The 26,361-nt window shown below is 40.9% G+C and overlaps 1 protein-coding gene, 1 long non-coding RNA gene and 1 pseudogene across 3 annotated transcripts; 1 reads left to right on the forward strand and 2 right to left on the reverse strand.

The window, feature by feature from the left end:
- Nucleotides 1-5,598, forward strand: LOC140251095 (uncharacterized). 2 transcript variants are annotated; one of them, XR_011903366.1, is made up of 3 exons: nt 1-295; nt 1,635-2,209; nt 5,467-5,598. It is a non-coding gene; the product is annotated as an uncharacterized lncRNA (long non-coding RNA). The 2 variants fall into 2 exon arrangements; XR_011903367.1 differs by having other exon boundaries at nt 1,898-2,209.
- LOC140252340 (U6 spliceosomal RNA) lies at nt 1,764-1,863 on the reverse strand (annotated as a pseudogene).
- CUL4B (cullin 4B) lies at nt 2,934-25,795 on the reverse strand. The gene is made up of 21 exons (XM_072334353.1): nt 25,701-25,795; nt 24,419-24,928; nt 21,624-21,739; nt 18,110-18,213; nt 16,669-16,738; nt 16,172-16,245; nt 15,051-15,213; nt 14,864-14,953; nt 14,511-14,593; nt 13,403-13,470; nt 12,208-12,326; nt 11,475-11,667; nt 10,356-10,460; nt 9,971-10,081; nt 9,134-9,219; nt 8,215-8,322; nt 7,939-8,052; nt 7,205-7,310; nt 6,958-7,130; nt 6,264-6,416; nt 2,934-5,897 (listed from the first exon to the last, which is right to left on the reverse strand). Exons 1-21 carry the CDS (start codon nt 25,711-25,713, stop codon nt 5,802-5,804), a joined length of 2,655 nt encoding a protein of 884 aa, XP_072190454.1. The 5' UTR covers nt 25,714-25,795; the 3' UTR covers nt 2,934-5,801.
- Nucleotides 25,796-26,361: the final 566 nt, after the last annotated feature.

Consider the following 26,361-nt stretch of genomic DNA (forward strand, 5'->3'; position numbering starts at 1 on the left):
GAAAGCTGCACTTCACTCTCGCTCGGAGCAGATGGTGGCGTTTCTGAGCTGCTGCTTTTCTGGAGGAGGTGGTGATGGGAAACCAAGCCATTAAATGCTGCTGGGCCAGCAAACTGCTGAGTCAAGACTGGGGCGATCACGTGGAATGCCAAAAAAAGAAAGCTTTGTGCTGAGGTGAAGGATCAGAGCGCAGGCTGCAGCAGGCGGCTGCAGGACTTCCTGCAAAAGCCCACTGAGAGCTCACGCTGTGACACAGCTGGAAAAACATGTTCCCAGCCTGCAGGCAGAAGCAAAGGTAGGGAGGCGGTGCTGGGCCACGGGCATATTATACAAGCGTGCTCAAGACATCATTTTAACCATGTGTTGGCTGGCATATTGGGAAGTATCAGTAATCAGGAATTTGTACTTTTAGCTACATATAAGCTGGCTTCCTGGGGATACGTGTCAGCTTTGGAGAGGAAACTGCCTTGTGAAGATGCTCAGCTTCACATATCGGGCACCTCCCACTTACGCTCTTATGAAAGCACATTGACAGTAACTTGTTTGGAGAAATTTTGGCAGGAAGCTTCATGCTCAAGCAGAAAGCTGTGTCTAAAAGCACAAGGGTGGAAGGGAAACTGCATGGGACGTAACCATTATCTTAGTGGGATGTTTTACTGCAGGGCTGCAGCACTCTCCTTTGACACAGCACACCAGCACAACCCCTCTATGGGCACAGCCCTCAGTCACACGCTACGTCCAGCCCTGAGACAGTGCCTCTCCCTGCCTTGTCCTGAGCAGCAGAACTGGTGTAGGCAACAGCAGCTATCCTGCTTGTAGCTCCTCATCCAGACGCCTCTCGAACACTGCCAGGGATGGCGACTCCACCACCTCCCTGGGCAGCCATTCCAGTGCCTGTCCACTCTCTGAGAGAAAAAGTTCTTGCTTATATCTAATCTAAGCCTCCTCTGGTACAACTTGCAGCCATTTCCTCAGGTCCTGTTTGTTGCCTGGGAGAAGAAGCCAAGCCCCTCCTCATCACAGCCTCCCTTCAGGAAGTTGTGAAATGCAATGAGGTCTCCCCTGAGCCTCCTCTTCTCCAGGATAAACAATCCCAGCTCCCTGAGCTGTTCCTCCTAAGCCTTGTGCTCCAGACCCCTCATCAGTTTTGTTGCCCTTCTCTGGACACGTTCCAGGGCCTTGATGTCTTTCTTGTAGTGAGGGGCCCAAAACTGAACACAATACTTGAGGTGAGACCTCACCAGAGCTGAGTACAGAGGGATGATTACATCTCTGCTCCTGCTGGCCACACTATTTCTAATGCAGGCCAGGATGCCACTGGCCCTCTTGGCCACCTGAGCACACTGTCAGCTCACATTCAGCTGAGCATCAGCCAACACCCCCAGGTCCCTTTCCTCTTCACAGTCATCCAGCCACCCAGCCCCAAGCCTATAGCGCTGCATGGGGTTATTGTGGACAAAGTGCAGGACCCGGCACTTGGCCTTGTTGAACCGCATCCCATTTACCTCAGCCCAGGGATCCAGCCTATGGAGATCCCTCTGAAGGGCCTCCCTACCCTCAGGCAGATCAACACCACCTCCCAACTTGGTGTCATCTGCAAACTTACTGATGGTGCACTCAATCCCCTCATCCAGGTCATCAGTGAAGATATTAAACAAGATGGGCCCCAGTACCGACCCCTGGAGGACACCACTTGTAACAGGTCGCCAGCTGGACTTAACTCCATTAATTACTACCCACTGGGCACGGCCCTCCAGCCAGTAAAATGTATGGAATGCTTCACGAATTTGGGTGTCAGTCTTGTGCGGGGCCATGCTCATCTTCTCTGTATTGTTCTGTATCGTTACTTAAGTGTTTTAACACTGAAATACTTCATGATATTCCTCTTTTCCTCCAGGTCTAAAACAGAGGAGCTTCAAGCTGATGAACAGACGTTATGCTTATCTTAAGGAGATAAGCCTAACTGAAAGCATAATGTCTGCTGCGCAGCAGCTACTTGCCCTAAGTGCAAGAGAGCTTTAGTTATGGCATTGGCATAGGCTACCCTGAATGTAGAAAGACAGCTTTGAAAGTTACTCTCCTGCAGCTCTCTGTGCTTTCGAACCCTTTCTCCAGAAGCAAAGAATGGAAATAACTCAGGAATGGAATCTGCTTAGAAAACTCATGGGGATTTTAATGACCGAATGCAAAAGGAACTACTCGGATTCAGGTAGCAAACAGGTATTTTGCTAGCAGAGCACAAGCTGAAGGTTTTAAAGAAGCCACAAACATGGGAAGCCCGACATACAGCAGTTTGAGGAAGAAGGCATTTTACACGAGTTTATCAACACAAAACTGTTTAATATTTATTAAATGACACAAAATACCTAGATAACAGACTCACTCTCTGAAAGGACATGTATTTACATTATTTACCAACTTTAAGAAAGACTCTCTGTACCCATATCAGACTTGTTATGAAACATTAAAAAGGTTTTGCTGCTCTTTGCATCAACGGATGCAATGGTGACACATGCCCTGTTTGCAAGTCTGCATAAACTCTTTAACTTTTTGATGCAGTGAAAAAGCACAACTTTATATTCCGGTAGCCGAGTGAAGAGGCTTCTGAGAAGTAACAGGGTTAGTTGTTGTCTTCTTCCCGCTCCAGACATACTCTGAAGAATCGTTATACAAAAAGTATATTACATTTTTGAATGCTGCTGTAACTCTTACAATTTTAGTGTAACTTCCCAAAGAAATTATTCTTCCTACTGTATGAAATCACTAGGAACCAACCCAACCAAGTGCTATTCGGACATGTAGAAAGCTTGAGGGCGAATGATATGCTTAGGAAAACAAAAATCAACCGGCTGACTGATAAGAAAAGAGCAGAGACCAAAATATGAAGCACAGCTAAAGCAACTTCATTTGCTAGGGTTTTTTTTTTAATGGTTTTTTTTTTTTTATCCTTTTTATTAACTATTTACTTTGGCACCTTCGTGTAAACTATAGAACAAAACAATGTTTACAACACATTTGCAATTACAGCATTTAAACAAAATGGTCACTTTTTAAACCAGCCATGACAAAAAAAGAAAAATATTCCATTTACGGGTATAAAGATTAAAAAAAAACCTTAAAATAGATCCTTCTAAGAATAAACTGCAATTTCTTATGAACAAGGTGCTATAAACTGCATGCAAGAGTCAAGATTAAAAATGTGTGGCCAAACAGACGAGCCGTGTTCTAGCCAAATGAGCAGTGGTCCAAACCCACTTGTTTTTTCCATACAGAGATAGATATGGCTCAATAGGCAGGCACATGATCCCAGCAAGAGGTTGCAGAGTTGTACAGCCGGACAATAAACCTTGGCTGCGGCTTTGTCACGAACAAGGAATGAGTGAGACCTTAGCAGAAGAGATGAATAAGTTCATGGGGAAAAGCCATGGAGAATGAGAAGCCTTCTCCCCTCCCTCTCACTCCTCAGCCCAGTCAGTGTTCTCAATGTCTGCTCTTTGGGTTGCTTTAACTGCATTGCCGCTCGGGGCTGCCTCAGATCACCAAAGTCTTATGAGAGCTGAGGGTATTTTTAATGTAATAATTCCTGCATTTAAGTTACTGAAGTGGATGGGATAAAAATTCAATAGGCCCTTGTACCTGCCTGCGTAGCCTGACTGACTGTAACAAGCTTATCCAACGAGGGAGGATTTTACCAGAATAGGTATTTTTAATGTGTGACGGTGTTTGATTGATTCGCAAGAACCAAGTGAAGGGAACAGGTTCAACGGCAATTCCTGTCTCACAAAGAGTTTGTTCCTTCTCCAAAATACCATTTTAAAAGGAATCTTTTATTGGCTAAAAATACAAAACACAAGAAAAAGGAACGCTGAATGGAAAACACAGAAGGGTTTTTTTTTGAAGGGGGGGGAAGGCATTCTTCTCTCCCCAGAGGATCGCCACTTGAAATAAGACTTAAAGACTTGGCTCAGGAGCAATCTTCAAGCTTTTTACCAAATAATTCTATTAATAATTTTCCTTACAGAGACAGTGGTGGCCCTGGATGCCTGCCAGTAGTTATGCTGTAACAGGGTCAATGGTTAAGGCAGATTTTCTGCACATCGTGTAAAGAACTGTATTACAGTTACTAGAGGGTGACAGTAAGTAATTCAGTAGGAGAAAAAATAACCACCTGCTCCATCTGTCAACTGAGGACTGCATACAAAAGAAGCCTGAGAAAATACACAGCTGAAGAAAATACAGAATTAAACAATGGACCAAAAAAGCATTAAGGATGGGACGCATCAGATACAAAACACACACACACACACCCACCCTCTCTCACATGTAGGCCCCTGAAAGTGGGATCACAGTGATAAAAAGTTAGAGATCATAGAGCGCTAAGTTACACTGTCACTAAAAAGAAAGTAACATCTTGCTTACAGGAAATATCTGGTATTCCCCAGGACTGTTAGTGCCTGAACAAAGATGAGGTTTTTCATTGTGCTCTGCAACACAGCTGATTGTAGGTCTTAAGCTTGGCTGTAAGGAAGAACTGTTACGTAGAGGAGTTACCTTTTCTGTTGGCATTTTCTTACCCCACCTATTCCTGCCATACTGCTACAGCAATAAAATAATGCAACCTGTTGAAAAAAAACTCTACATTCAAGTGACTTATTCTCCCATGTCTTATCAAGGTGTAAAGAATGCTCTCTGGTCACCTAACACAATGTTTTAGATGCCTTACAGCAATACTTAACTATCTTTCTGTATGAGAGGTAGGCTTCTGGGTTCTCGGAGGCCTGCCACATCTAGGGCTGAGTTCTTAAAGCTTTAAGTTAAAGCAATCCAAAGCAGGGCAGTCTTGCAAGCGCCCTGTCTAAACCTTGAGGTTTGTTCAAGTTCAGAATGTTGCAAAGCAAAACAAGTATTAAAATGAATTTGTAGTTTTTGTTCTTATAGCATTGCCACAAGAACATTGTGGCTTTTCATAAATACCTTTAAATAGATTCTCTTGTGTAGAGTATTGCTGCCAAGAGGTGAAGGCCTCCTACCCACGTCCAGTAAAAACTGTCACTTTTGTTTCTGTTATGGCTGTTTTATGCTTAAAATTCCCAAAGGTGAGCACTAAGTCTTACAGGCAAGCCATATAAATACAAATCTGAACTTGTTTTGTTGTAGCAGTTATTTAAGAATGATATTTGTATATATATATGCCCACACTACAAACTTCTATAAATCATTTTATATTGGTACCATTTTGCCTTAACTGCAACCAAGAACGTATTCCACTAGATCAGCAATAAGCACAGCTTGGCTTATGCCCCATTTCCCCTCCCCCTTGAGAAAAAATCCTCGTGTGGGTATCCATCCAAACCAATGGTATGTTGCTAACTGAAATGCATTCTGTACAGTAAATTAAAAGTTTGCATGCAGTTTAAGCATTTTAAAGGCTATTTTCTTATATTAACCTTCTGTTTCCATTTAAAGGTGTGAAAGACATCTGTCATATCAAAGGACTCTCCTCTTCAGACCCAGAGTCAAATGGAATTACGAAGACCAGATACTTTCTTGCAGCTTCCTGCACATCTTACTAAATAACATGCAAAGAGTTCAACAGCATTCTTCTTAAAATGTAAATAGTACTCTTTAAATGGGCATGTTAACCACTGAAAGAAGTCCACTCTACTATACTCCTCCATTACACTGCTTTCATTCAGTCATCGGTAGTATAAAAAGTCAATTAACGGGATTAACAGGCTAGTTTATCCACTGGCAATTGCGTATGACACCAAGTGTGCAGTAAAACAAAGGCCAACATATGTTTATGCAATATAGTTGTACTGATTTGGGTTTTCTTTATCTCTTTCCATGTAGTCTCTGTCAATTAAGGATTCTATTCTCTTCTTAAGGTCAGCAGGCTGTAAACGAAAGCAGATGTCAGCGTTATTATGTTGTAGTCAATGCTTCTCAATTCTACCTAAGCCAAATACCTGTGCAATTTGAGATGATTGATGAAACTAATTATAATTTACATCTCTCAACACATCAAAGCTTCTTAAACTTGCAACGTATAATTAAAGAGAAAGTTACAAAATGAGATAGAATGCACAATATATCTGAGTTCAGATGTTATCACAGAAGCATAGAATCTATGTTGTCTAAATTATGTCACAGTCAGGAAAGATGACACGCGTTTCAGATAGAAGCACCGTTTAACTGAGGACAGGTCAAAGAAAGTGAAGAGAGGCAACAAATATTAAAAGCAAAAGAAATCAGTACTACACCTTTACTGGGAATTTAAGCTGGTTGTAGACCTCTGACACAAGCAAGTTATGACTCAGTGTCTTTCGCATCTTCATAATTCGTACGATAGCGGCATCGATCTGGTATTGCCGGTCCTGGAATACTCTCTCTGTAGTGCTTGCCTGCTCCTCTACCTGATGGATCCATTTAAAAAGAGTTTTAAAGAGAACACCAGAACCGTTGAATCCATTCTTCTTCATATCTAAGACAAATCTTATTGTGAGACACTAAAAGGTCTGCTGTAAAATACTGGACATAAATCCTACAAAATATGGAAGTCCTCTGCCTTAAGAACTTGTACCCAGGAGTCAAATCTTCGTACAGATTTGACATTGGATAACAAATTCACAATTAATTTGTTTCTCTGTTCACAAATCAGTAAAGCTCCAGGGAATGATTAAGGATGAACAGAACATTCACTACTTAGAACCTCTGCTAATCAACTTTAGAGATGTCAAGGATGATTGACATCTAAGTTAGCACGGAAGCTCATGTTTAGATCTCCACTATTAAGTTTGCGCTATCATCTAAAATATATGTGCATCCTTCACACAGATACCATTATGTACATTACAACTGAGAGGAATAAAGCTTGTAAATGGACAAGCAACAAAACCAAGAATAAAAACCTACAGTATTAGGAAAAGACAACAAAAAAGACAACCAAAAATATACCGTTTCTTTCATCTGAATTTGGTTGATTTTTATCCTGAACAGCTTATGTCTGAAATCATCATTGCATGTGAATTTATCACCATCTTCCACATCTTTTCCTTTGGGGCTCTTAGTCAGCACTCTAGCTTTGCCACAAGCCAGAGACTGAAGCGTCCTTCTCAGCTCTCCATCCTCTAAAGCAGAAACAAGTTGTTTAGTATTTTCACTCAAGAACACACTCGAAGCAGTTGGTGTTTTTAGTACCAACCTATCCCAGTGGCTTGCTTTATCTCCTCTAGACTGAACTCCTCTCCTTCATTAAACATGAGCAGCACTAGTGTCTGGAACAAGGAGACCTGAAGTTCTTTTTTGCCCTATCACAGAGGAAATAACAGACGTCATTAGGCTGTTTTTAGGGAGGGATCAACTATGTAAATTACTTCACTTACAGGAAGCAGTTGCTCCTTATTCATTTTGAATATGAAAGAATAAAAGTTATTGATCTCATGCTTACTACAAAATACAGAACAAGACAGAGGTCAGATAAGACTGCCATACCCACTGACTAAATTTGCTAATGTACATATCAACTTCAGACAAATTCAAATCCAAGGCGTGCTTACAATTACAAATTGAAAGACCTTTAATCCAAAGTGTAATGCAAGCATTAGTTTAAAAACATAGTTGCTATTACTATGTCTTTAATAACTAAGTTGGATAATACTTGTTTTATCATCAACGTTATCAGAAATAAACTTAGTAAACATTCCCAGCTTTCAAGGGAAATCTTCCTTCCCAAGATATATTCATGCCCACAAAGAAACAATAAAGGGAAATACTTGGAAACTCTCTAAAAACTGCTATGTTCTTCCAAAACTTGTTCTTAATGAAAACACTCCTACGTTTGCCATCAGAGAACAAAAAGCATCTCTATATGTTCCTAAGGTACACCCATATTTGGATCTGGCAAAGCCACAGGAATAGGAGAAACAAGACACTCACCTCTTTAAATTCTGCTTTTAGCACACAGTGTCCTAGAGTTGATTGCCACTGAAGTTTCCTACCACTGTGTTTTCCTAAGTAAAAGGTTTTGAAAATCTCCTGCAGTTTTACCATCTAAAAAATTGGACAAACAAACAAACAGAATAAGCCATGATACCAAATCATTTTGACTTTAAAAGCATTTCCCTCCGCTCTGCAATCAAGACAAGTTGCAGATGACATCAAGGTGCAGTTCTGTTAGGTTGCTACTTGGTATAGTGTATGCATAATCATTACCTCTGGGGGCAGGTGGACCTCCATAGGCACGTAGGTTGGCCAATAACCCATAGTCAAGATATTCACTGTCAGTTCAATATTGCCAGGTACATTCTGATTTTGCATATACTGCAGAAATAAACACATTGAGAGAAAACTATGTTTATTACCTTTGTTTTCAGCAGAACTGAAAAGCTAGCCAGAGCAGGTGCAACGAGAGCACAGAAGGCAATAACTCTGTGATGCCTTTGCTACATAAAATGCAGGTTATGTAGAAGAAAATGAGAATACAAAGAAAAGCGCTTTTCTAATATTCTAAAGGTGCTTTACAGGAAGATAATAACAAGAATGCTTTAGCAGGCTGATCTGAAAATGCATCTAGTTACATGTGAATTGAGGAAAGTAAGATGAACTTTGCTTACGATCAAAATAGTATAGAACTGCCATAAATAATGGCCAAAAGGATTGTCCTAGAGGCATCGTTACCTGCTTAAATGACTGAACTTATCAGACAGTCCCTTCAGAATACAGTGTTATTAACTAGCATTAAAATGTTTTTAAGTTTACAATTCTTCTTGCGTTCCATTTATTTTCCCTTCTCTTTTTTCCCCTCGTTTTTAGAACTACTTCTTCCAGTTTCATTCCTGCTTTATTGGTCAAGAAAACCACTAAGAAATTCAGCAACATTTTCAAGAAGTACAGAAACCAGAAATCAACTCCCAACGATTTTCAGTAGGAACTGCTTTCCCTGTTGGACATTTGGGCACTCCCTTTGAAAGCAATCACTTATATTACAGAGGAGTGGAATAATCCAAAAGGAGTTTAACTCCAATTACAATAGAAATGTTTACAGTTGAAAACATTCTGTATCTCTTACTAGACCTTTTGAGAATACCTCACTCAAAAAACCAGTAAATGAAGGCAGGCTTTCCAGCAGTACCTGTTTAAATTGTATCATTATGTCTTTTGAAAGCTCCATATCTTTAAACATTCCTTCAAGTTTGCTTGTGAAAGCAGCTCCACATTCTATATTAAAAACAAACAAACAAACACAAATCCATTCTTAAAAATAACTTCTTTAAAATAACTTCTTTAAAATCAGTACACTACATATAAAAATGCATATTGAAGCAGGATGACGTGTCATCAAGTGTTCTTAAATATAAGACCTGGATTTAATTAAGATAATAAAGATACAAACAAGGGGGGGGGGGGGGTAGGGGGGAAAAATGTTTTAGTGTAGCAGTTACTTTGCAGTCAAATTCTTTTCCCCACGTGGAAAACAGACCATTCTTCCTCAAACTGCACCAGCAATTTGTCACTCAGACTTTTATTCTGGTCTTAATGAGCTCCCTGCCAAAATGTCCCAGTGGTGGAACAACTCCCTGAGCTGTAAAAATCCTGCTCCTACCACCCACAGACTCCATTCTAAACCAATGAAGACCAGACTACAAAGCTGCTAGCCCACAGCTTCACATTACTGGCCTTATATGGAGTAAATAATAAGAGAGGCCATCCTCAAGTTCTCTGAACATATCATTGATAAACTCTGCATGCAATGTCAACACTATCCCACAAGGCAAAATACAGAATGAGGTTAAAACTGTTGGGTTTTGGCTATTACTGTTGCAGTTACTAAATTTAAAGCAAATGATTCTCCTCAAAATCACCAAAAGATTTTTGCTGTCATATGGAGGAAAATATAAACAGTACCTCTGAGCAGTCCCATTAGAGTGACTGTTTTCAAAAGAAAGCTGAAAGAACCACAGATATTTACCATGTTTGAGTTTAGAAAGCATAGACTTTTCAGCATCTACTGAAGCACTCTTCCCAACTAATAGTCTCTTTGCTAGATCTTTCTTATAGAAGGCCTCAAACACATCTTTTCCTGTAAGAGATGAAATTTGACAGTGATCACAAAACACTGGGAGCTTTTATATCAACATTTAGGCTATTAGGGCTATTATTAGGCCTAATTCAAAGCTCAGTAAAACAAAAAAGGACCTTGACATTAATATTTCAATAGATTTGGAGACAGATCTCATGAGAATTTTAACTCACTAAACAGCACTGCACTTACTTAAAAAGACTGCGAAAGTGAATTCAGTGTACCTTTATGTTGCTGATTAAATGATTGTAGCCACATAAAAAAGAACACTTACCGTATATGAATCTAAATATGATCATAATTTTATCCAGCATTTTTTCAAGTTCTTCATCAGTAGCTTCTTTGTTGCCTGCCCGAAGCTTTGAATCTACATATTTAGCTAAAAGAACATTAAAGAACAAGTTCAGCACACACCCAGTGTCACAATGAAACAGTACCTTGATGTTTTTTTGCTTTTATATCTAATATTGTTAAATGTTTTGGAAATTAAAGGATCTTAAAGTTGCTTTAATCACAGATGCTACAGTTATAAAACATTCTAGTCTAATATCTTTTCAGATAAGCAATTACTGTGCCTTAACTTTAGTAGAGTTAAATAACATTTTTGTGCATGCATGAAATTCTGTCTGTATTACAATCTTGGTGTAGAAAGCCAAACTGCTATAGGTTAACATGACCGTAATAGTAAAGATCATGATAAAGAAAAAATGATACATAAACTAGTATTTAAATGTATTGGCTACACCACCCAATTTCTGATAGACTAAAATCTAACTTCCAATTGTTTGGTAAGCATGTGACAAAGAAGGGCAGAAAGCATCATGCCACAGGCCTAAGAGCACAACGGGTAGCAAAGCAAGTATTAGGTACCATCCAGACAAACCATTAGGGTATTCCCAATTGCAGAGAGCTAGACACATAACACATGAAGATGTAAGCAACCTTTGTTGTAAGCTACAGAGTCTCTGTTTCCAAGGAGACGATGAGTACAGTGCATTGCCATCTCTCTCCACTTTTATGCACAAAAACATAAAAACAAATATCTATGTGGAACCCCAACTGCTCTGTGCATGTGATGAATGCGCAGCTACGTAAGCTTCTGAAAAAGTCAAAATTACTAGCACATTCTCAAAACTGGAAGCCAGTCAATTGCTGGAATACAGAAGTGCTAATGGCTTGCACTTTTCTATAACCTTGCCAATTAATTGTAAAGCTTAATGGTAAACCTCTGAAAGAATTCACCAGCATAACAAAGCACAAGAGATCTCACAGTGTGAGGATGCATTATGTGTTAAAGCACAACACACAATTCCATCACATCGCAGCTGCACTGGCAACTCCCTCCTGCCCCTCCCACCAAATTCTCACATGGGAAGAGATAGAAACAAAATACCTATGAGTTCAGCTGGCTTATTTGGTCTTTTGTTAATGAATGTTTCAAAGGCTTCTTTCATGGCATTTACAAACTTCTCATTCTTGAGAAAGCAAACATCAATAATATGGTCAACCTTATCTTTAAAATCAAGCAGTTCTTGGACCATGGTTTTGTCTTTTTCTGGATTAATTACTATGGTGCTTCCAAATGCCTGCAAAATAAAACATATCTTTCAAGTATCCTGAGCAACGAATGTAAATGACAACATTTCTAAAGCCTAAGTTATCTTTGTAGTCTTTTGGTTTTGAGATTCACATTAAGTCACACTAATACAACAGAAGAAACAGCATCATAAATGAATTACTCCATAATCATTCTCAGAACTCGCAAGTCAATTCAAAACCAAATTAACAAACTCAAGAGCTTTTCTTTTTCTGACAGCAAATTTTAAAATGGTGACGAGAGAAGTGTTCCGTCAGTATCAAAAAGCATATGGCTAAATATAGTTCTTTCTCACAGCTAGCCATAAACAAAACGACTCTTAATTTGTTTACAGTTTGGTAAGTAAACACCTGATATTTCCTGCAATATGACTTGAACAGTTCCGGTTCTTTACCCAGTAGGGTTGAAAGGCCATAGATTAAATACTTATCAGCAAGCAATGTTTAATTCTCACAGAGATGCAGTAGTTTCCAGAGATCACTAAAGTATCCCTGTATAAATTCCACTGACAGAGTTCTAAAACCAATACCTTTATGTACTCAATCCAGTGTTGCAAGAGAACCTGCACTCCGCCTCTCACACGACTGAATAACTGATACAGAAGGGACAGGTCTTGAATTCGGTTTTCATCCAGAAGGTGGTTCAAACCTGCAAGTAAGAGAATTTTAGTGGAAGTTAAAAACCTACAGTAATTCAAAGACAGCACAGCTTATAACTCCAGCAAAGGACCTGTTCAGAGCCAGTATTTCTTACTGGTCAGTGAGCGGGCTGTTTTTGTTTGTTTGTTTTTTTCCCCCCCTCCCTGGTTTGGAAAACTATCCCACTAACAGAAAGAGCGAAATGCAGAATGGCTACTTGAGCTGATTCTTAGGCTACTTCCCATAACAGATCATACCACTTTTGCTTACTTCTGCTTTACTATTCCCTTAAAATCTGAGGAGTTTCTGCTCTACTGATCAGTAGGAAGGCTTTCTTGGTAATTCCAGCGGACAATTTACAGGTGTTTGAAGGCAAGCAGCTTCAAGAAATAGCTTCACCTTCCACTTCAAAGTTTTTGGCAAAAGGCCTGACACTCAACAGAAAGGCTCTCAGAAAAGTAGCTGGGTAAATACTAAACGCTTGACATTCCTCTGAACAAAGAATCTGTCCCAGATGTGCAAAATGATATTCACACACCTCTTCCATCCAGATTCTGGCAAGCAAGAACGAGATTATTTCGTTACACAACTTTTGACGAACCCATATTTATCTCCAGACCATCTCTCAGAGTAAGAAAGGATCATTCTGACTCCACAGATACTGCTGCAGAGCTGTGGCAGCTCAAGTTTGTTTATTTATTTTTAAAACAAGTTGCATTCTATGAGTTTCAAGTAATCAGTATCTCCCCATACTGGTAAACCCATAATTCAAAGGCTACTCCCTTACTTTTCATCTCTAAAATGATACTTAACACGTTGCACTGAAGAGAACCTTATTTACTTATGTATTTAGTTTTTGCTGTATATCTGAAAACCATCACTGTGGCCCTGACAAAAACAGTAGTTGCCAACTCACAAAATGGTCGGTGCTATTTCATGAACCGAGTTGCAAAGAGCATTACAGAATGACGCAAGCTTCTGTCCTCCCCCAGCATCTGAGTCTGTATTTATTTATTTATTCTGCATTACAAGAACTGAAAGCCCCAAGCAATAATTAGAAACATTTCTATAAAGAGGAAAGATTACCTTTCTGGAGAATGGCTGTTAAATGTTCACCTAGAAGTTGCTTTTCTACAGTAGCAATAAGTGGCTTCCTATAGAAGAAAATGTTTAGAATTACTTTTCTTTTTTCCAGTACTGACAAATCCATTTTTTGAGATGATGTTAACTAGACTTGTCATCGGGAGTGCTTTTATTATCTGTGGCCAAGGACCTAAAATGGGAATATATATATTTATCCTTTTTCCTTCTCAGTAAACATCATTTTTTCCCCGTTTTTTGACTGAGGAATTAATTCTCACATTAAAAGCATGCAGTGACCTCTAAGCAGCTGGACAAAGATTCCACAAGTGAAGAAGCGGAGCAAGAATTCTATCAAAGAATACACCTTTTCCTGCTTCGTGGGAGTTTTGTCTTGGGAGCAGGAAATAAAGACATCTCAAGAGCCAAGAGGTTTTCAAACAAAATAAGGAGGCAGCCACTGATAACTGTGTGGAAGAAGCCACTAAATGAGCCCAAGTTTTTAACAGCGTAAGGAGGGAAGAAATCAAAATTAAAGTTGGTAGCAGCAAAGCACCTTCCTCACTGGAAACCGGCTGTTGAAGAAGTTGCTAATAATTGCTCATAGTTTTATTACAGTGGTGACCACAGCAACCACAGCTTTATGTTAGAAGGACATTTCTCCTACCCTACAGTGATGACTTCCACCTGGTTTACATTTAGGGACAAGATTTCCTCAAAAACTGAAAAGTGACATCGGTCAGTATCTCACACTCCATAACGAAGAAGAAAATTTTCTTGTGTAAACGTGAAGTTTTTTTTTACTTGAGAATTCTCTCAAATCAGTTGGCTCTATCTTTTTCAGGTAAGATTATAGTTGATTATTTGCATTTCAAGAAGACATTCAGAGGCTGCCACTCCCAGTCTATTTCTCCAAGCAGATCCCCAACAACGTTTAAGTCAAAATTAATAGTGGCTCAGGAAAGAAGAATATCAGATCTGTCAATCAAGACAGTTTTCATCATAACCAAGAAATTTTGGAGAACAAAAAGCATTTGATAATCAGTCAGTAACTGAAACAAACTGATGGCCGTCAAAAGAAGAGCTAAACCAAGCAAAGAGCGATTGCACTTACTGCGTGCTCTGATCCAAGTAAGTGATTATCCTATCTGCTTCTTCTTCCAAGCGCTTGTTGACATGGTGAAGATATTCTGGAACCTGGAAATGCCAGCATAGTTTTGTATGTTTTAAAAAATCAAGACAGGAAAAACTTGGTAATATTGGCCGACAGCAGCAACAGATCCAGTTCTAAGGGGCAATCAACAGCATGCTGAAGGCAACTCCAAGCAAATTTGCTTTTCAGACTATGATAAAACATACAAGGCACATTGTAGCCCAATGCACTGAGTGATGCAGCAGAATAGTTCCTCTCCTTGAAAAACACTCAATTATTAGGTATAACAAAATATCATCAAGCATTCAAAATACCTCGCGTTCCTGCATAAGCCTCTGTCCTTCTGCTGCATACAGACGGTTAGTCTCTTCCAAGAATCTGTGCTCAAAAGAATCTTGATAAATCTAGAGAAACACCAGAACAATCCATGGTAAAACTTACTAAACACTAAATAAGAATAAGCTATTTATTGATTTAAAGTTAACACAGAGTTCTACTCACCTGCAAGTCAGAAAGCATGCTTAGAAGGCTTCGCAATAAGCTCCTATCAATAGCCTCACCATTTCTTTCCCTCTCAATCAGCAGAAGAATGCCATCTATAGTTTTGTTCTGAACCTTCTGATCACTGATTATATGAGTCCTGAACAATTCTAGCCCCATATCCCTAAAAGAAAATAAAAAAATTAATAAATTAAGAATCACCTCTAAATAATTCATTAATAAAACATGACCCAGATTTAACAGAGAGCCCAATAGCTTTCTCCAAATCCCTCATTCCTCTGCCCCCTAATCACTTAAGATGGATAAACACATAGATACTAAAATAATGATAACACACCAGCAATAAACTACAGATTTTGAAGACCAAAGCACACATTTTTCCTAAATAATCACTGAACTTTTGCAGCACTTTCATTTTTACTTGGCAGATGACAGAAAGCTGTTTGAACAGCAGCCTCCACAAGGAAAGGAGAATATTATTCTGGGCCTCAATCCCATACTTAAGCTGTTGGGCAATATTCCTTTTTGTCCATCACTTCCTAATCTTTATTTCTCTTCGGCAGCCTTCAGAAGAACTCGGTGAGTTGAAAGACAAAGGATCACAGCTTTAGGCATGTCAATTCAAATGCTCCATGAATTTGGAAATGCCATTCTGAACACTTCTATCCATCATTCTTTTATTCCGTGGCAAAGTAATTCGCATAGTTTAGCTTCCAATAAGAGCCAAACACAGTATGGTAATGGCATCAAAGGGCATTTGCTCAACGACTAGAATAAGAGAGGAAGAATAATTTGTTCCTATTTTAGGAAACTTTTCGCCTTCCAAAACATTCAAAGAATACTACACATGTAAGGAGCCATAACCAGACAAGCCAAACCCTAGCACTTCAGCTGCCGAACATACCCTTTCCTTTTTATTATGCAAACTGGATGCTGATATCTACTTAGCTGAGACTTTCTATCAGTTATTCTAGAAGAATCTGTAATTCACGGTAAGAACATTAAAAATGCAAGAAGGAGGTACATATTCACCATCTAATTTACAGGTCAGTGGAAAGTACTTTGCCAGACAAGTGATAATTTAAATAACTCCCTCATAATGTTATTCTTTGTGACCTTACCAAATAGATGGCAGCATTGAATTCTGAAGTACGTAAGTTCGGTCCAAGAACAAAAAAATACTTCTAATCATAATCTGGGATGAGAAGAAATCAAAAAAGCCACAATTATTTCACTCTTGAAACTGAAGAGCAAAACAAATTACGCTCAATGACAACAACAAAGAAATCCCCAAGTGAAGTATCAAGCAGTTTGTGCAGAGCGCGTTGCCAATCCCAGAGGGACATTCAATGTGACACTGTGCATCCTCCCCCAGAAAAGAAGAATAGCTTCTTTCATAATAGGTACCTGCTCCAATGTCACACCATATCAAGAAATACACTACTGTATTTTCAAGTCTCTATTTCTAATACACTAGATACAATGTATTTCACAAAGAAGCCTTATCAAAATATAAGGCAATGTCTCAGAAGCATGTCTCCTTGGTAAAGGAACAGAATTAAGTAAAGCGCCAGCTGAACTAGTAAACTGCGTTTCTTCACAAAGAAAAAAAACTTACCATTTGTCTGCAGTGATCTTGCCAACATTTGTCTATTTTCTTTAGAAAAAGAACACTATCCAATGAATCCATGAAGAAATCATTAAGAAAATTATGAATAACAGATTGCATTAGCACTGACTTTAATTAAACAAACAAACAAACAACCACTTAACAACGCAACAAACTGATCTATTACCAAGCAGAACCACCTAATTTCTTTCAAGTCGTTTATTTCCAATGCAGGCCATGGTATAAACATACTATTTTCAGTAATGACAAACCCCAATAATTCTAACTTTGAATGTTTTGTCCATTGTCACATCTTGGTGAGGATATGCGTAGAGAACACTGAAAACCCACACACTTGAGACCCCAATAATCCATGACATACACAAGTTGCTCCAAAAGTAACGCCTCCAATTTATTTCCACAGAAACAACCAGAAGGGGCACAGTAACACTAGCTGATAGAGCATGACAGAACAAAGTCACAGCTACAAAACACTGTTTTTCAACAGTCACCACCACTAGCTCTGCATTTGCATCAGCCGTGAACAGAAGCCTGCATGCCACTCTCATAACTATCTGCACCAGCCCTCACTGTGCTCACATCTACTGTTTGGTATCCATCCATGATCAGCAAGTGTCAGTGAATGTCAATGTGTGCATTTTTTCTGCATGAAGGAATTAAGTTCCAGCCCTTTGCTCCTGACACACTCCCATGTCAGGTGCCATTCTGCCAGAGTACTCCTCTGCTGCTGTCACACAGCCACACAACATAACAGGACATTGGTGGGAAGGTTCAGCCTCTACTGCCATTCCATCAACATCATAAAATAGGAGGCAATACTTTTAGAGCAGCCCTCCTATGTAAAAGTCCACTTCTACATACAGGTACCGTAACTTCAGCTCACATTAACAGGTAACATCAGGAGATAAAATTTGTCCTCAAAATTCTTGTACTCAGCTTGCAGCACAATTCTGGTACCAATCAAAACCCACTTAACAGGATCTCATTCTGATGCAACTCCAGACTTCTCCAGATGAAGTATTTTGATCCCCAGAACCAGTATTGTCGTACCTTCCCAGACCAGTAGGACTTTTCAAACAAGACAGGAACTAGCTGCTCCAACTTTCCTATTCACCTCAACAAGGCAATTCGAGCGCGTGATACAATGAACAGTCTTTCAAGTCTTACTCTGAAGTCTAATCTGAACTTCTATAAAATGTCAAAATGTTTCCTAAGTACTAATGAAACTTTCTCAACAAGTTTGCAGATGGTTACAAAGGAACCAGAATTGGTCTTCACGAGGTCCTTACAAAAGCACAAATAGACCCAACTATGCAAAAACCAGGAATTCAGCTCACCATAGTTCAGTGTCATGAACTACTTAGAGAAATCCATCACTACAGACTGGCAGGTAAAAACATTTTGGGTTGTCAACAGCTAAAAAGGATATTCTCTGAACTGGTGAATTTGTGCTTTAATGTGGTCTTCACAGATTTGTCTCAATTGTTTGTACAAGTTTGCTGAAATCTTGTAGGAGCAGAGATTTTCAACAGCCTGAAATAAAGAGAAAGTGATTATAAGAAGTCTGTTTATGCTCTCACATGTGGTTTTACAAGGAAAAAAAAAGACACGGGATTCTTTTGCTTCTCACTCAAAGTCCATCATCTGATTGTAGCACTTAACATTTGCATGCCAAACACCAGAGATACGTGACATTGCACCTGTACTAAGAGACAAAGGAGAGCTGTGCCCTGAGCAGATTAGAACATAAGAGCTTCTTAATTTCAGTGCACAGAGCACACCTATTCCATCACACTGAAGCCCCCTCAAATACTTGCTAACAGCCACCATTACAAGCACAGCAATAACCAGAGCAGTTAAAACTCCTGGGGTACACAGCACTTCTTGATGTAGGCAGCACAAGTGCAGTCAGTAAATATGGGCTCTGTGATACAGCAAAGCTGGATCAAAATAAAAACCAGCCAACACTGCCAACAGGAAAATCAAACTTGCATAAGCTCGACAGAAAGAAACAGGTAGAGCAAGAGTAAGAATGACAATGAAAGCTGAGCCAGCATCTTCCGAGCACCAAAGTACAGAAATATGAGCCAGGTATGCAACATCTGAATCCAGATTATTAGAAAAGACAGAAATCGTCAAAATACACAGATCTCAATATTTGTAAACAGCGATAAATTTAACTCTTAACATGTAAGGAATCCCAAACAAATACAACAATACAATAAGAACACTTTCCAGATTATAGTTCAGAGTAGGTTGTGAAAGATATCGTGCTGTACCACCCACAGGGGTAGGCTCAACATTAATTCCCAAGATCTGCTGCTGTTTAATGGCTACTCTTATTTCAGAAGAAAAAGATGATTGAAAACACCAAATATAAAGAGACCGATAAAGTTCCATTGAGTGCAGTAAGCGAACTAGTACTTCTCTCACTTATTTTGGAGGAGTCAACAAAGAGCAAGAAAGATGGATGTTCCTGACTTGCTAGTTGCCTGCATAGCCCTGCCAGCCTCACTTCTAACCAGCACTCTGAACCCAGCAGCTATTTCGCTGTACTTCACCAGCAGCTGAGAGCTCCTGCTCAGCTCAGCCACTTCAGCTGAACATCCTCCTAACTGCTGCCTATCAACCCAAGTGCTATTTAACCACACTGCCACAAATCCTTAGAAAACTCGGCCTTTCCGCTGCAGGCAGAAAAACACACCTATTAGCATATATGAGCATGTGCTTGTTTTTTATATATCATTCATATAAAAGCTGTGTTTTCCCATTAGTGCATCAGAAATCCCAAAATCTTGAGCAGAATTATCATGCGCTAGAATACCGAATACAAAGCTGCTGCATCTTTGTTGGCAACAACCACAATATTTTTTATCTGTGAATTCTGCCCAGCTTACTGGCATTATTATAATGATTTTTAAGAGGACAAACTTCCTAAGCACACAGATAAAAGTTTGACCAGATTTACTCCATGAAGCACAACTTTGCTGCAACGCTACTGCCAATTTTATTGCTAGACTTCCAAGACATAATTCTATATAAGGGATTCCTGATAACTTTAGAAGCTGTAATTCATCAAGTGGTTTTATTCTGAATTGCCAAATTAAAACTTTTCATCAAGACATCGGTGTCTTACAGGTGGTCAAAACATCTGAATCTGTGTTCAAGATGAATTCTAGTCCTTTAATTAAAGCATCCAAACTAGGGTTCGTGTTAGGGAAAGCAGGGACAAAACAAGCACTGCTCTGACGAGGGAACCTCAGAACTTCCCAGAAGTACTGTGATCAATTAAGGGAAAAAGAAGAAATTATAGATAAGGTACCAAAGATCGAGATCTTTACTTTCTGGTATTAACAGAAGAATTGTTCCCATAAAGCTGCAGCCAGTTCCACAGACTTTCAGCCACTCACAACTGTGTTCTCTCTCCTCTTGGAGGGGGAGTAGATTAAGTACAAAACTAACAGCCACAAACTAACAAAACCTCAATGTTTGCTCAGCAAGGTTTTCCAACACAGACAAGAGTGAAGCTAAACAACTCCATTAAAAAAGGCACCCTGTTTTGATACGTGCAGCAGCAACTTCTGCAGACTTCACAGCTTCCTCTATGCTCGGATAACGGTGTCTGCCAAGACACATTTGGAATCAGATCCATTTACCAAACAGTTATTCAGAAATGACAGCAATATGCACTGAAAACACCAGTGATTCCCAATCATTTTAAATCACAACATTTTTAGATTTATAAAAAGAACAGGAGAGAAATAATACTTGATTGCACACTATTTTCTTAAAAGGCATCTACATTATCATGATGTTAAAGCAGATTTAAAAGAATAATCCTATCCTTTTTTGTTAGCACAAGTGTCATCAAAAACGAAGGCTGCGAGAAAAAACAGCAGGAATTTAAGCGGCAACTTCATAGCATGATACAAAGTTGTATTAACAACCTTGCATCTTTAAGTCATTATGAATGCAGTGCAGTACTTGAATGGCAGTCATTTGCTCTGCTGTTCAGTCTAGAAACAAGTTATTTTAAACATGAGCTAATATTGTGATCTGCACTTTGTCATTAGTTTCACCACTGAGCATTATAAAAAAATTGTCACAACCTTAAAAATGCACCAAACCAAGGAACTTGGCCTGGGACGATCCAGGTTTCACAAGGAAAATAACTTATTTTTCCCCTTGATCTGATCCCAAACCTTGTGCAAACTGCATTTCTGCCCCCAGCTTTCCACAGAAACCAGGAAAATCTAATACAGTGTTTACCGGGAAGGGGAGGGAATGAGGAAGAACAAACTCAAAAACAAATGAACTGAACAACAGATAAAGAAACAGAGAGCAACCGACAAGGTAATAAAACCTTACAAAATAATTAGAGTGCTTCCCTATACCCAGCTTAAGCAGTAATGCCACTAAAACCGTAAGTTCAGAGTAGGTAAGGAGGAAAAGTCGACTCCCTATCACATTAGCTGAAAATGAAAAGTTTATAAATAAAACGTTATGAGATGCAGCTTAAGACCGATCACTTCCTTAAAGGTTTAGGGCAAAACAGTCAGAGCTGCTGCTGGAAACAAAGAGATGTTAGTTCTCAGTTAGACATAATGCTGAATGACAAGCAATTACAGACAAACCGAACCAAGACAGTATTATATTAACTTTTAGAAAGGCAAACAAAAAACGTTGGTTTTCAAATGAATTACCTATGAGCCTCAATCAGAACTGTCAGTCATCCTTTTCTTACCTAAACACCACCATTTTAGGATTGTCATATTTCTCCTTTAGCAGCTACACACCAGAAATCCCAAATACAGCCACTTGCCTTATTTGTCAACAGAACGTCACATTCCTACCATTGCTGTAAGATCAAACAACAGGAAAAGACACCAAAAAAAACACAAGCCATCAAAAAAATCCCTCACCTCAACACTTAAGGCACTTACCTGATAGAGCTCCTCTAAGTTGTACTTAATGGAAGTACTGTTCTGGATTGCTTCTACAGCTTCTTTCAGTTTTTGCCAGGTTTCATCTGTGTAGTTTTCAGGCAATTTGGGTTTATCTTGAAAAGAAATTATTTGATAGAGTTTGAGAAAGCGTTTAGTAAGAGCAAAACATTTTACCTTTTACCAAAAGCACAAATGTAACTCAGAAAGGAGGATGTATAGGTTGATGTTTTAGGTTATACTTCACATGTGAAAAAAAAAGCAATAAGGCAAAAGCAGTTTCTTACATTTGAAATAGTAACACACTAAAAATCCAGCACTACTCTCCATGTACACATGACAACATCAGCAGCCCTGAGAGTCTGTGATTGTATTGAATGATACAAATAGAAAACAATCCCAATAACATGTCTATGCAGCTCAGTGAGGGGAGCACTAAAACCCAGGAAGATTGTTCCGCATTTTCATTACATGCCCTTCTAGTACCAGAACAGCACAGCTAACAGAGGGGAAAAAAAATAAGCAAACAAAACAACAAAAGCTGAAAGTGATGGATTAAGGGATACGGAGTCGTGCACAGCATATTTCTAATTAAATATATGAATTCAACTCCGCATTAATATTTGGAAAGAAGCTCCCAAGTAATGCACATAGAAATACTTAGTTTAATACAGGTTTTATGGTCACAAGGAAAAATCTCTGGGTTTCTAACTAATCTATTTATGTTTCTCTTGGGTTTGCCCAGAGGATATTTGTAGAGTTTAAGGCCTCTTCTAATGCTTGTATAGCTCAAGTGTTTGCAGATTTTCCAGAGAGGCCCTGCTACACAGCGCCCACAACAAGACCAAAGCAATTACCGCAGCATGAAAAAGATTACCCGTGTCACATTCTTAGAAAACCAAGACTACTTTAAAATTATGTGTTGTCAGGTTAGCTCAAATGACCCCTTTTGCTGGGTCGTGGAATTTCCCACATGGAGATGGGAAAGGGAGAAAAACCAGGAAGTCAGATGCATATCCATGTCACCAACAAGTGCGTTCAAATGGACTTCTGCAAACTTAAAGGTAAAAAACAACAGCAACAAACCCCAACAAACACCTCAAAGCTTTTTTTATTGGGGATAAAAAAAATAATCCTATTTCTGTTTACTTCCCCCTCCCAAACATTTCCCTACAGTACTGGCAATATCCCAACACTGACTGTACCGTACAGAGACAACTTGCCACAACTGGGACTTGTTCATTTCCACTAGCCTGCAATGAATACGGCATACAGGAGTAAACACCAAGATACTGAATCTTAGGAAGTTGTAAAGGATGTGTATTGCTATGGCAGACAAAAGCACACTACGATTATTAGTCATCTTGGCAGATGAGCATAAATAAAAACCAGAGATGCAGATTCTCAAGACATTCTTTTTAAGGAAGTGATTCCAAGACCAATTTATAAGCAATGGCTATTGCAGCACCATGCCATCCATGGCATGGAGTTAATACTTTAAATGTGAAAAGTTGCCTTCTCTTTAAAATAAGAGAGTACATGCAGTGACAGCATTTATTTCTTGCCATCATGCATCCTAAATACAAGGTTTTAAAGCAACCAAATTAACAGATGGTGACATGGCAGCACGGGAAACAGACTGGGAACGTTCTTGAGAATTAAGTAGTCCTTAAAGCAAAAAGTCACACTGGAACGTTACAGTGGCTCAGGTAATCCTAATCCTCACCTTCTGTGCTATCTCTGCAGCACATTTCTATCAACTGCCTCTTTAGACGTAAGTTTTAATCTCTGTCAGATCTTTAAGCCCTCTCTTCTCCCACCCAAACATAAGAAGAAAAACAAAAACACTCAGGAAAGTAAGTTTTTGAACTACTTTAAAAGAGAAGAATGGACTAAGAAGAAAATCTCACAATTCTCAGACGTTTTTAGGATAAAAACTACAGAATTTTAGCTAGGATCTCTGCCTTCACCTACTTCAGTTTTGTTCATTAGAATATCATGCAGCATTCACATCAGAAAGCCTCGTTTCCCTGCTTCAGTTGATCTCAAGTAACAACACTGGAAAAGCTCCACCATGTTGGTTGAGAAATTACAAAATAATGTAAATTTGAAAAGAAAAGCAAGAGCATATTAAAGTAGAAAAGATGTTAAAAATTAAGCAATAACTGCGGCAGTGATGATACTGCAAGGAAAATAACCTGAAAAAGTCTGAAGTACCTACTCTGAAGTCAAGTAGGGGAAGCAGAAAGGAAATCCGCCTTAATAGCCAGATAATCACCTTAGTTTCAACATTTAAAACTAAGCACAAGCAGATTAACCTACAAACAGACAAAATAAACGTGGGCAAGACATGGAGATTCAAGTCTACTTTTTTTTTTTTAAAGTATACTTTGCAAAGACTTACCATAAACAAGGCTAAACTATACAGTATACCCTGAGTCAAGATTACTGGAAAAGTGCTTTCAAACCTCAGAAGTTTGATCAAAGGTGATTTACACACTTTGGCAGTAAAACGTTTCCTTCAAGATACTAGATAGGGCCTTCTCCTCAACAGAGTGAATGCAGTCAGAACAATAAGCCCAGGCAGGGAAGTCTGGCTCAGATGTGCACGTGATTGGGCAAGGATGCATCATCAACATAACCCCCCTTTACATAAGACTAAGAACGTTTACCACAAAAAAGCATTTCCTGTAAAACCTGGAGCTATTTGAAAGCCAACCGGTTTTCATGTTGAAAACAAAACACAAAGTTGAGCGCCAGCTCCGCAGAGATTGTGAGGAATTATGCTCTGTTACCTTTAAAGTTCTTGATCACTAATTTCTTAGCGGAGCCAGGTTTACTGTTGGCGAAACTGGACACAGTAGAGGAGGCAGCTTTGGTCAGGCCGTTGGCATGGTGCCCTACGGCCACTGAAGAAATTAAAAGGCTTTTATTTTTGAGCTGCTGTTGGTGCTGCTGTTGAGAAGAGGCAGCGGGAGAGGAGGAGGAAGAAGACTCTTCAGCCATCTTCACATCGAGTCCGATAAAATCCAAGGAGTCCTCAAAGCGCAGCTTCTTCTGGAGGTGATGGTTGGAGGAGGCAACCCCCGAGGAGGAGCACGAAGAGGTGGTGATGACTAAAGAAGATGAGGAGGAGTTGTTTTTGGAAGGAGATGACGAGCAGGAGGAAATGGAATCAAATTCCTCTCTTTCAGAGTTGCTGTTATTTAACTTTCTCTTCTTGCAGGAGGAGCTGCTGCCGCTACTACCATCAGTGGCAGGCCTGACCTCCTGAGCTGCAGTGGAGGGGTTGGGGGAAGAGAAACCTGTGGGAAACATGAACACACAGAAATGAGCGGGCTGAGGGGCATCAAATCCTGGCAGCGCGACAAAGAGGAGAGAGGTCTTCCGTCAGCCTCTGGCGTCTCTCAGCGGAGTCTTTTAACTCCCTTCTCCTTATCGACAGAGTCCCTCGGTATTCCCCCTCCTCCGCCTTCTTACTCCTCGGAGGAATCACCGGATCTCCCCTCTTCCCCTTCTCTTTGTGACTTTCTTTCTCTTCGCAGCTCTCCTCCGTCTCCCGCCGCCACTCCTCCCTCAAGACAGCGCCTCCGCCCCCACCTCTCGCCACCCGCGGGCTCTTCTCAGCGCCGTTCTCCGGCCCCGGCGGCTCCCCGCTGCCCCGACACCTCTCCTCCTCCGAGCGGCAGCGGGAGGGCCGAGCGAGGCCACAGCCCCCCGGCCTCAGCGGCCTCAGCGCAGCCCCCGCCGCCCGCTCCCACGCGCGCTCCGCGGGGCTCCCGCTCGCCCCTCTCCGCTCGCCCCTCTCCGCTGCCGGGGCGCTGCCGGGGCAGCCGGGCCCGGGGCTTGTTATTGTCACTACAGGCGGGGAGGGAGCCTAAAGATGGCGGCGCATCCGCTCGCTGTGCATGCCGGGGCGCGGCCGCCCCACGGGCCCCGCTTCGGCCCCGCTTCGGCCCCAGCGGCGCGGCGCTGCCCGCGAGGCCCTTCCTCCCGCCCGCCCCTCCCGCCGCTCCCGCGCGCTGCCCCGCAGCCGCCGCCTCTCCCCGGCCTCCGTCTCGCTGCCCTCTGACCCACCGGAAGTGATCATGGTTGCCGGCCGCTCTAACGGCCGCCCGCCGGACCCCCTCGCGCGCCGGCGCAGGGCGTGGCGTCTGGGGGGGCGTGGCCCCGCGGCGGCGCCGTTGTGGCTGACGGCCGGTCCGCGCGCCGGGTTGTGCGCAGGCGCGGGGCGGGCGCTGGGCCGGGCGATGCCGGCCGTGTCCGTGCGGGGGGCGCGGCGGGGACTGAACGGCCCCGCAGGGTGTGAGCGCTGGTGGCGCTGGGTGGGGACCGGGCTGTGCTGTGTGGGGACTGCCGCGGCGGCTGTGCCGTTTTCCCATTGAAACGCGGGAGGGGAGGTCTAAATGTTTGTCGGTTACGTGCCTGAGTATTGTACCGTGCTTTAATCCTGAACTGACTGTGTTTTAGCGCTTAAATAAACTATGCCGCGTGTGAAAGCTTCATTGTACTTTGCACGGCTGCTGTCATTTGTAAGCGTCACGTTTTAATGAGTTGTTATTGTATCACGATTGATTTGATATAGACAAGGAGCTTCTAGGAAGATCACACCGGCTGGCAGTGTGTTCAGCTCCTGAAGGGCACCGCCTGCCCGCAGCACGGAACACCGGCACACCGCAGCACGGAACACCGACACACCGCCCTTTGATGGGCACGGTCCTTCCGCGGCCGCGCTGAG

Source organism: Excalfactoria chinensis, chromosome 4 (genome assembly GCF_039878825.1).
Source record: "Excalfactoria chinensis isolate bCotChi1 chromosome 4, bCotChi1.hap2, whole genome shotgun sequence".
Classification (NCBI taxonomy): domain Eukaryota; kingdom Metazoa; phylum Chordata; class Aves; order Galliformes; family Phasianidae; genus Excalfactoria; species Excalfactoria chinensis.

Bases quoted from the DNA above. Each gene is read 5' to 3' on its own strand.
- CUL4B (XM_072334353.1), bottom strand. The intron at 21,740-24,418 runs GTAACAGAGCAT...TTTCTTTTCAAG, and splicing joins AGTGATCAAGAACTTTAAAG to ATAAACCCAAATTGCCTGAA. The intron at 14,594-14,863 runs GTATTTTGAATG...TGGCATTTCCAG, and splicing joins GGCTTATGCAGGAACGCGAG to GTTCCAGAATATCTTCACCA.